This window comes from Cryptotermes secundus, unplaced genomic scaffold, assembly GCF_002891405.2.
Source record: "Cryptotermes secundus unplaced genomic scaffold, Csec_1.0 scaffold174, whole genome shotgun sequence".
NCBI classification, from domain to species: domain Eukaryota; kingdom Metazoa; phylum Arthropoda; class Insecta; order Blattodea; family Kalotermitidae; genus Cryptotermes; species Cryptotermes secundus.
The window spans coordinates 415,730-427,009 of NW_019734351.1; the positions used below are offsets into that span (position 1 = coordinate 415,730).

The 11,280-nt window shown below is 39.2% G+C and overlaps 1 protein-coding gene across 2 annotated transcripts in view; it reads right to left on the minus strand.

Moving 5' to 3' along the window:
• Positions 1-6,309: 6,309 nt before the first annotated feature.
• Positions 6,310-11,280, minus strand: part of LOC111868763 (epsilon-sarcoglycan) — a 16,593-nt gene continuing 11,622 nt past the window's right edge. For both annotated transcript variants that reach the window (XM_033753159.1, XM_023859714.2), the window contains exon 10: positions 6,310-7,561. In XM_033753159.1, coding sequence (XP_033609050.1) covers positions 7,546-7,561 — 16 coding nt within the window. In that variant the 3' untranslated portion in view covers positions 6,310-7,545. The remainder of the gene's footprint in view (positions 7,562-11,280) is intronic.

Sequence of the window (11,280 nt, forward strand, 5' to 3'; positions counted from 1 at the left end):
GACCCGTTCTGGGGCCCATCCAGCCTCATATCCAATGGGTACAGCTCTTTCCCCGGGGCGTGAGGCTGCCCACTCATCTCCAACTAGTACCGAGTTTAATATAACGTGGATCTATCGATCCACTCCCCATACGCCTTCATGGTGTAGTGTTTAATTAGTTAAGCATAGGGACAACTTCACCTTTCACATGACAAGGAAGAGGAACTGTTCTTCAAAGAAGTTTCTAATGTCTTGAGAAGTTAGTTCGACCTGAAACCGGATACAAAGGACACGGTTCTAACCTTCTTAGTTATAACATACAGCATAGAAGTACTTCTGACCCCAATCATGGGCATCCTTGATTTCTTGGATCACAATTATTGCTGTTTTTTTATTGCTAGTGGGGTGGGACTAAGTCCCTTGTACTGTGGCCACTTCTGGTCTATTGTACCAGTTCCAGATGATAGGCGAGGGTGATTGTGGAACAATTGGTGAAATGAAGACTGGCAGGGGAAACTGAAGTACTTGGAGAAAACCTGCCTCAGCGCCACTTCGTCCACCACAAATCCCACTTGACCAGACCCAGGATCGAACTCAGGCCACAGCAGTGGGAAGCCAGCGGCTAACCGCTTGAGCTATGGCGCAGCCAACAATAGTAACTTATTAGTGACAATACTGTTAACAACAAAAACAACAGTAAAATCAACAGTGGCATGTTCAATATGTGGATCTTAGCCAAGGGGAACTTTGCTTATGGACCATTATTTTACTTTTATATATATATATATATATATATATATATATATATATAACAACAACGCTGCATCCTGTAGATTCTAAAGGATCTGATGATGGCATACAGCATTCAGAATCACTGGATTTTTGGACTCTGTCCATCGTCCAGTATTCTAAACAATTGGGAACACAATGTTTCAGAAACAGGATCTGGAAAATGGGCAAGGTCCAAAAGCCCAGCAATTCTGAAGAGCAGCATCCTGTTTGTGTCTTCTGTAGGATATGTAACAACCATCTAAAGAGCATATTAACAGAAATTCCAAATGTTATTTTGTTAATTTCCACATCTTTCTACTGCATGCAGTCATCATCAGGCTGATATAAACAAATTTAACTAAAACATGTACACAAATGTTTTGTTAAACTGTGGTGCTGTATAAAACATGTAAAAGTAGACCAAATATAACTGAAATTGGTTGCTAATTACAACCATAAAAGGACATTAGCCAGGAAGTCTTTAGTCCAGATGTATCAAGCATAAAAATCTTGCATATCCCAGGATTCTTAAACTCTACATTACTACAATGTGGTTCTACACCATGGCAAGAACCCACAAACTGGGACAAGTGCAGCACAATGCAATTTACTCCACCCTCCTGTCGCTTTCTCCCTCACATCCAAACATCCTCCTCAGCACCCTATTTTCAAATATCCTCTGTATATGTGCTTCTCATATGCAGGAGACCACACTTCACACCCATATAATACAAAATGTAATATTACAGTTCTATATGTCTTGAGACAGACAGGAGGAGAAAAATTCTGAACTGAGGATCACTTAGCATTAAACAACTTTGATCTGTTCTCAATTTATTTGTGAACATTCTATTAAATTGTTAGTCTCTCTCCAAAATACTTTCGATTTTGCCACATTGCCCCGCACCCAAAGGATTTATTATCTACATTCTTTATATTATGGTTTTTGTCTTGCAGTCTGGTGATAACGTATCAACTTGTTCTCTGTTTACTTCAGACCAAACCCCTGACTGGGATCTGCTATCTTCTCAATCTGTCATGGGATTCAGTTTCTTGCCCAGTAAATCAATATCATCAGAATAAAGCAGAAGTTGATATGTCACTTCCAATTTCACTCCTTCCTGGTACTCTTCAACCTCCAAATGGCATATTCTAAAGCACTCTGGAAAGCAATGGTAATAAGGCACCCACATTTTGAACCATTTCAGACAATGCATCCTTAGGCTATATACATATAGACAATTATTTGTTTTCTACAATTCAATTATTTCCCCAAACATTAAACCTCACATTAGCAATTTTAAAACAAAATGTCACAGAGACTGCATTTGTTCATTTCCATAAGCTGGGTTTAATTTTAATACAAATTTCTTTCAAATGAATAGAACCTTTACTACCTGCCAAATAAAATACAAGTTCTTTACATACTCTTACTGGTACAACAACGTTACTTTTACACCACTAGATCTCCTTTCCCCATTGAGAAATAAATATTTTGAAATTCTATATTGCCTCTAGTCAGAACACTTTGGCATTTACATACGATTTAACACCTGCATCCAAACCAGGTCCTCTTAGAAAGTTGCAGATTCCTGGTGTATATAATGACCTTCTGAACTACGTAAGTTCTGTACTACTTTTGGCTTATTTTGGACTTCACCCATCGTCTGGTATGAAAAAGACAAAAAGACCACGACGTTTCGGAGACTGGATCTGTCTCAGTCTTCAGGTGGATAAGGAAGGATAAACCTACTCAGTTGGGCCCATTAGAAAGAGCTAGTCTCAATCACTGGACAAACCCCGGTCTGTAGAAAAACAACCTACGAACACTGATATATTGGGTTTCTGGACTTTATCCATCGTCCTAGTTTTCAAGATAACAAAAACACTACGTTTCGGAAACTGGATCTGTTTCCGTCCTCAGGTGAAGGAAAAGGGGAACACCTATTCTGTTGGGTCCGTTAGAAAGAGCTAGCCTCAATCACCTGAGGATGGAAACAGATCCAGTTTCCGAAACGTCGTGTTTTTGTTATCTTGAAAACTAGGACGATGGATAAAGTCCAGAAACCCAATATATCAGTGTGTTATATACCATCGTCAGAATCCTATAGTAACAACCTACGAACAACCGACAACCGGTTCCATCAAAAAAGTATTACAGTATACACCATCGTCAGAATCCTTTCAAGTCTATCTATGTAAGTTCTATGTAACTCCATTAAACTCAATTGAGAATACCAGAGAGGGTATTTGGCATATACTGTGCAAGAAAACAAAATCTTTGTTTTAGTTTTCTTTCATAATAATAATAAATTATATCACACAAAAATAATAAGAGAAAATTATTTCAGATGAAGCTGGTTTAATCTTTATAACAAGTCTCAAGTTCTTCTTACATCAGTATATGTAATAAACAAAAGCATGTAATTACAATGACTAGAACACATGAAGGCAAGTAATATTGCCAACATATATAAAGGACTGTATATATAAAATGAGCTTTAAATAAATAATTTATAATTAACATAAATACCCAATTCTGCATAACGGTTTAAAAAAGAACCATTTCAACCACAAATTTTATAATAGTAAATCAAATTAGAAGCAAATTTGAAACTTCTACATATCACTTAAAGATAAATATACACTGAAAAGTTTTCACGCAATGTTCATGCTATTAGCGTTGGCAATAAACCTGGACGAATACTGTAGCACATTTCACTCTGCTCTTACTTCAGACAACTACTTTTGTGTATAACTAACCATTCACAACAGCTACATTTCAACTTCAGTGCTTCTTTCAAGCATTTATTCCTGTTTCCTAAGACTCTCAGCAATTTCGAGTTTCTACTTAAAGTACAATGAAATACCTATTTAATGCTTTGGGGTGGGAGTAAGGAAGGCCTTAAATAGAAAACATTCAAAACTGAATGAATTGGTGTCATGAGAACGTGAACCCAGAAAGACAGAAACCCATCCAATTAAAAATTCTTCAATGAAGATTCCACAAGTATTCTACCTAGAATTGTTTCCTCACATTAATTTTGTGTTACACTGTTTTACAGTATTTAATTTTCAGGTTATGAAATAACTTTGTTTCAGCTCAAGAAATCTGTGTTGGGTTGTATACATACAAAGGGGGGACCCAAAAATAACCGGAAACGACCTGTTGCGCGCGCATGCTTTGTACTTACGAGTTGTGCTGCTAGGTGGTGTTAGCTGGGGGTATCCCGCAACTGTTAGTGAACTGGCATCAGTCTGAGTTAAGTGGTTTGTCTGTGGTGCTCTGTTGTGTGCGTTCCTGTTTCAACCCTTTGGCGATTAGTGAGATGGCCGACCAGAAGGAACAAAGAGTGTGCGTGAAATTGATGAAGATCGTCGAAAGACCACTGACCAACTTTCTGAGGAAACGAACATCTCATGGAGCACGGTCCAGCAAATTTTAACCGAAGGTTTGCACATGAGACGGGTGTCTGCAAAATTTGTTCCTCGCTTGCTCGGAGATGACCAAAGAGAAAACCGCGTGAATGTTTGCCGCGACTTGAAGAGTGAAGTGCAGTTTTCCCTAACAGAAAGCAAAATTTCACGCACACTCTTTGTTCCTTCTGGTCAGCCATCTCACTAATCGCCAAAGGGTTGAAACAGGAACGCACACAACAGAGCACCACAGACAAACCACTTAACTCAGACTGACGCCACCTCACTAACAGTCGCGGGAGACCCCCAGCTAACACCACCTAGCAGCACAACTCATAACTACAAAGCATGCGTGCGCAACAGGTCGTTTCTGGTTATTTTTCGGTCCCCCTTCATACATGTCTGTGAGAGGCAGCAATGGGGGGGGGAATATTGCAATAAAGTACAGTAAGTTTCATCTTACATGGGGGTTACATTCTAACAATGGTGCATAAACCCAAGTTCATGTATAGTCAGAATTACCCTTGAAAATCCCTTAAATCATCCATAAAGCACATTCTTTTGTATACACCCTATAATAAGTATGCATGTAATGCATATAGTATGGAGTACATATACAAGAAAATGTAAGGTAATTTTGTTTTTAATTAAATGAAAAAATAGGAGATAGAAGAATGCAAGAATAAAAATCACCATTCATCCTGCATATTCTAGTAATTAATCTTCCTCTTGTACCGATAACACTGTCTTGGGACAATGAGCTCGCTGAGTAGTGGTGCATATTAAAATGCCCATACTATTTAAATTCTTATTTTATTTATTTATTTTTTCCCTGGCACTGTTGAGTTCACACAAGTTAAATGCACATCTGATGTGACTCCACTGAATATTCTGTGACATCTCCCACAAAAGTTAATTGAGATCACAAATACATTTGTATAATTTTTTTGCTCAAAATGAACTCTATGCAATTCTATTACAGTACATATTATGTCTGTCAGTGTTTCTGCAGGCATTGTTTTGATTTTCACTACTTTATGAAGAAAACAAAATATTTCAAATACAAATTGAAGCAAGCTGATAAGATTAGAAAAAAGCATACTTCCTTGTTGTGCTGTTACCCACAAAATTCTAGAGCAAAGCAGTATATGGCAATATAAGTGAACTGTTAATTGTGTTTAAGGACTAAAGAAATTACCAAGGCAGCAAAAAGACAACTTGGTACTAATTTTTTTCTTAACTGGGCAGTCCTAGAGACAAGAGCCCCACACTTACTTGCCAGAGTCTGTCCACAGAAAGTGAAAAATATTGCTATAAAGAATCTATATTAGGGATTTACAAGTCTCAAATCTTCAGAAAGAATCAGGGGGGGCGGTGGAAACTTGCATCAAAAGCTCGTTTCAGTTTCAGACGTTTCTCATAATTGCCCACTCAAGCAGAAGTTGAATGGTTGGTACACTATCACATATCAACTTGTCAACAAAATCTCTCTTCCTCCTCTTTCTGTTTAGGGCGAAAAGTTCATGACCATATAAATAAATATATGAGTTAAAAATAATGGTGTATGAAAAATATTCATTGAGGATCTGATATTATAGGGGTAAGTAATACAATTTAGTGTACTGTGAAAAAGTGATTAGTGTTATGAACTGTGATTACAGTGAAACAATTGGTCTAGTTCATATAATTCTTGTTCTCCCCTTGATTCTTTGAAAAAGTCACTCATACACATGGCCAATTTACACAGAGCAGACTGCTAAGATAGATGGCTTCTTTTCTGAGGAATACAGCAAACACAAAAGCAGAGATGGAATACATAAGTTCTAAACGCATTCACTAAAAACATATCACATAAATAAGAATATCAATTAAGTATTTCTGTTTTGGAAATACAGAATCCTGTTAAAAGGTAACAGGCCATGAAAGCCCATAGAGTTGTGAGATATCAAGGCTCCCACATTTTCTCTAGACAACTGGCACACATATGGTGGTAAGGCTCCCTGTCATGTGTGCTGGCTGCCCTTTACCCCCCCAGGATGATTCCTGGCATTCATTTCTATTAGAGACTGAGCTGACCCCTGGGCCATAGTGCAGCTGGAAGAATTAGGTCAATTGAAAAAATCCACCTCATCAGGACTTGAGCCCACAACCTTCTGGCTTGTAGCACAGTGCCTGAACCAACTACCAACTCAGTCTATCATATTGCTTGCTTCTTGCTTTGTTTAACAGTACCTTCTTTATTATACTGTTTATACAGCACTGAATGGCTGACTATGCATGACGAGAAAGAAAAGATATTGTGACGTGTTACCTTATGTCCATCACTGCGACAACCACTACAATCAGAATGGACACTTCCACAACAACGAATACGTGGAAATTGTGGAATTCCTGCAGTGACAAATCATAGCAACGAATTGCCGTTGAGTAACAATGGCTGAAACGAAACATGTTACTGGTGTAATCTATAAGGAACGTTCGCGAAGCAATGGATTGCCAAACATGTGAGATCGAACCTTGGCGAGGGGTGTCCTCTATTGAGTCCGCATGTGCCTTATATAAGGGGCCTGGCCTTGAACGGAAGATTGAGTATTGAGTATTAGAATATTGGAGCACTGAGTATGGAGAACGAGACAATCTTTGGATAGCCGCCAGCAGAGACAGCTGACATCCAGCCACGGCCAAGGATAGTTGAGTATTAGAGTACTGAGCCAGAAGTCAAGCAATACTGCAAGTGATAATAATTGTAAGGTGTGTAAGAGTGAGTGTCCAATAAAGATTCGCTGAATCCGAGACCCATGTGAAGTTATTTGTTGCGTGACATACCCAACACGTGACAATATCATATGCCTGGAGTTACTGAGAAAAACCCCCAAAACCTCACTCAGGATAATCAGACTCTGTGCCAATAACCAAACCCAACACCACCAAAGTACAAAGCAGGAGTAGCACTTAATAAACTGTGACATTCATTTTCATTCTATCTAAGTACAAGAGAGAATACTTGTTTTAAAGGTTATGATTAAGTACAATAAGTCTATGACAACAATATTTGTTACTTGAATACAATTAGAGTACAGAAGTCTACACATCATTCCTGCTGCTGAATCTGCACAAATTTATCAGAATACTAACAGGTTTACATGCATGTACATATATGTGGGAAAGGGAGTAAAATGTCAGGGTATTATTGCACGGGTAGGGTTGCCACAGAAACTAGGCATTTTCTCACTAACACACAAAAACTACCATACAACAAATATATAATCAAGGATATATGTATATATAGCTGCAAAGATGCTGCTGTTATCATTAATTGATTTTCCTTGCCCTCCTTGGAACACGTTAGCAGTACCAAGTCTTGGGCTCCTCTAATAGTCAGAAATCTGCACGACTGCAAAGACAAAGACAGTTCCTTATGAAACATCAACCATATATCAATGGTCAATAAAACATATACATAAAGCTATCCCTGTACAAGGCCGTGATGGCCCATAAGGTTGTGAGACGTTGAGGGTCCCACATTACCTAATTTGTATTACACCACTTAATTCCATGGAGCAATTCCTTCTTGAGTAGCTAACAGTCACTCAGCTAGTCTTCTATGGAATCTGACAGTTCACTACAGTGTTCACAAAAGCATACCACCAGTTTCTGTGAGCTATATAAGTCCAGGTCACATACTCACAACCCACTTTAAGGACATATTTTAATATTAACCACTCACGTATGTCTAAGTCTTCCACATTGCCTCTTTCCTTCAGCATTCAGAATAAACTCTGTGCACATTTACATGTTCCATAGCGGCCTCCGTAGTCTAGAGGTAACGTTCCCACCTCATGACTCGTGGTACGTGGGTTCAAACCCGGCGGAGGTCGTGGAATTTTTAAGGGCAGAAAAATTCAGGGAACAAGTCCTCCAGGAGGGACTTTAAGCCGTGGGTCCCATGTTGTAGCTTTACAGCATGTAAAAGAACCTCATATCTCCAAAGGAGGTCACTGAGCCAAATTACGGACGTTTCCCGCCCAACAGCAGTCTCTAATACCTCTGGTTGATGGGGGAAGCATTATAGATACCTCTCAGCTAGTAGAGCCGGTCTCGCTGGCTGGGCGGGACTGATGGTAAGCACCAGTACCGGTAGGATATAGAGACTGGTAGAAATCATAGAGGGAAGCACAATGGACCAATACAGGTCTAAGTGCATGGGGAAACCCACCCTCTCCAATAACTAACTAACTACCATGTCCCATACATGCTACATGCTTTGCCTGCCTCATCCACCTTGATTTGCTCACCCTAAAAACATCTGGTGATGAGTACTAAATATGAAGCTCCTCATTAAGCAGTTTTCACCAGCCTCCTCTTACTGTCTCTCTCTCTCATAAATGCCAACATTCCCCTTAACACACTGTTTTCAGACATCCTCAATCTACATGTATGTCTACTGTCTACTACCTGACTCGTACTCCCACTATATATAACTTATATTATGTTAATTCTTTTGCTTCTGTTTTCAGTAAACACAGCATATGTAAGCTCCGGACATTCCAAACTCGACACCTCACACTGCCCCTAAGTCACATTTGGTATTCAGACACAAAAGGTTCAAATGATACTGTGAATCAAACCATAGAGAATTTTAAATAATCATGATTCTGTATTATTCTGCATTTTAACACTTTGCAGACCGGTGGCATATTTTTATGCCCAGTGCTTTTAAACATGGCGGACCGGTGGCATATTATTATGATTTTAGGACACGTTATGTAGAAACACATTATACCTTGCACTGGTGCCAGGCAGATACATGACTGGTGCGTAACAGACTTCTTGAATGTTTGCTTCGTAGTCAGTAACATGACCCTACTGTTTATGACCCAACTGTTTTCCTTTCCCACTCCAAAAGAAAATGCCTTTGTTCATCTTCCAGCTGCATGCACCAGGCAGGAAGTTACTAGTGAAAATGGATCAAGGTCAGAAGAGGTTGAGGTCCAAGCGTTTTCTCAGAGAACAAGAAATATCTGACTTGTTGTCCGTTGAGCTATCTGATGTCCCTTATGAGTCTGCTAGTGATAGCAACTCACAATCTGATAGTGAGTGTGGGAGGGGCGAACAAAAAATTGTGGACACAGAGAGTAAAAGTGAAAGTGACAGTAGCTCTGACGAAAGTGCGGGTAGCAACATTGCCGGGACAGCCACATGGGGAAAAGTAGACAAAACGCCTGCTTTGGGACAGTTTACTGGAAATCTGGGGGTGAAGCAAATTCCACTGGACCCAACACAAGTGTCTGAAGTAGCGGAACTGTTTTTTTGGAGATAGTTTCTTTAACATGCTATGTCAGGAAACTAACAGATACTATCTCCAACAGCGTGAACATCATGACAGAAGTTATAAGGCGTTGAATTGGGTGGATGTCACTTCAGCAGAAACGAGAAAATTTTTTGCAATAACCTTTCTAATGGGCCATACAAGGAGGGATAATCTGAAAGAGTATTGGTCAACAGATCCATTTTTAGAAATTCCAATTTTCAGCAAACTAATGAGCTGTAAGAGATTTGAGCAAATTTGGTGGTCTTTGCATTTCAATGATAATGAACTGCAACCACAACCAACAAGCAGGCTTTTCAAAATTCAGCCCTTATTGAACTTTTTCGTTCAGAAATTTCAGACACTTTATAAGCCAAACCAACAACTGTCTTTGGATGAATCTGTAATTCCTTGGAGGGGAAGGCTTCATATGCGAACATATAATGCTGGAAAAGTTACAAAGTATGGCCTACTTGTTCATGTAGTTACTGAAAGCACTTCAGGCTATACTGGAAATTTAGAAATTTATTCTGATGAAGGAAAGATATTACAAGAAACTATTCTTTCCGTTTTGGAACTCTATCTTGATCAAAATTACCATGTCTATCAAGACAATTATTATAACAGTGTGGCAACTGCAGAACACCTACTTTTAAGAAAAGTACGTGTTTGTGAACAATTAGGGTGAACAGAGGCCTTCTCCAGATCTGAAAGAGGAATGTAAACCCCTGAAACATGGTGAAACCACATTCAGGAGGAAGACGGACATTCTTCTTCAGTCCTGGAGGGATACTCGTATTGTAAATATGATTTCCACAATTCACAATTTGAGCATGGTTGATGTTCAAAGGAGACATGGACAGGTAAAGAAGCCTGTTTGTATTTCCGAGTATAATATGTTCATGAAGGGAGTTGATACAGCCGATCAGTACTTGGCCTATTATTCCCTTCCTCGGAAAACAGTAAAGTGGACAAAGAAAGATGTCTTGTGGTATATATATTGTGCAATTTTCAATTCATTTTTGGTTTTAAAAAATCTAAACCCCCATTCAAAATTGAAATAAAAGGAATTTCTGCTGAATTTGGCAAAAATCTGGGCTACAGACTAGACGGTGGTGGCAGAATTGGCAGCAGACACAGACTTAGTGCGACCGGGTCCATCAAGCCCCACCCCACGCAGGCCTCATGTGGACCCCCTTAGGTAACTCTCGGGTGATATGTGGAAACATACCCTTGTGAAAACTGTGAAGAGTGAACATGCCAAGGGGAAGCAGCATTCTAGGCGATGCCGTGTTTGCGCAGTACACAACAAAAGGAGTATGACTGTCTACATGTGCAAGTTCTGTGTCATGCAACTTCACAAAGGGGAAAGTTTCCAGAAATATCACACTCTCAAGCACTTCTAGGAGCATTGGTAAGTGTTCTCCAAAAATTTTAGTTCATAAAAATTAATTAGGAGATTTTATATTAATTTTTAAAGTGAACAGTGCACAAATTAGGGTAGTAGGTTTAAAAATGCAAGTCCCCAGGGTGACTTAAATATTTAACCTTTAAGAGCCGAGCAACGCCATATGGCGTCATTAAAATAAAGTCAAGGGGACGAATGACACCATATGTCGTCGCGCAGTCCACGCGTGCGGCCAGCTTTTTAAAATCTAATTTTAAATTATAAATTCTTTTTCTACTTACATGATTTTTGGTCACCAGCTTTATAAGTTGTCTCTCTTCCCACCTGCGTCATCTAACGGAATGTTGGCTTTGTGTGGAAATCTTGGAAAAATCCGGAAATGCAGAGTCCCACATCA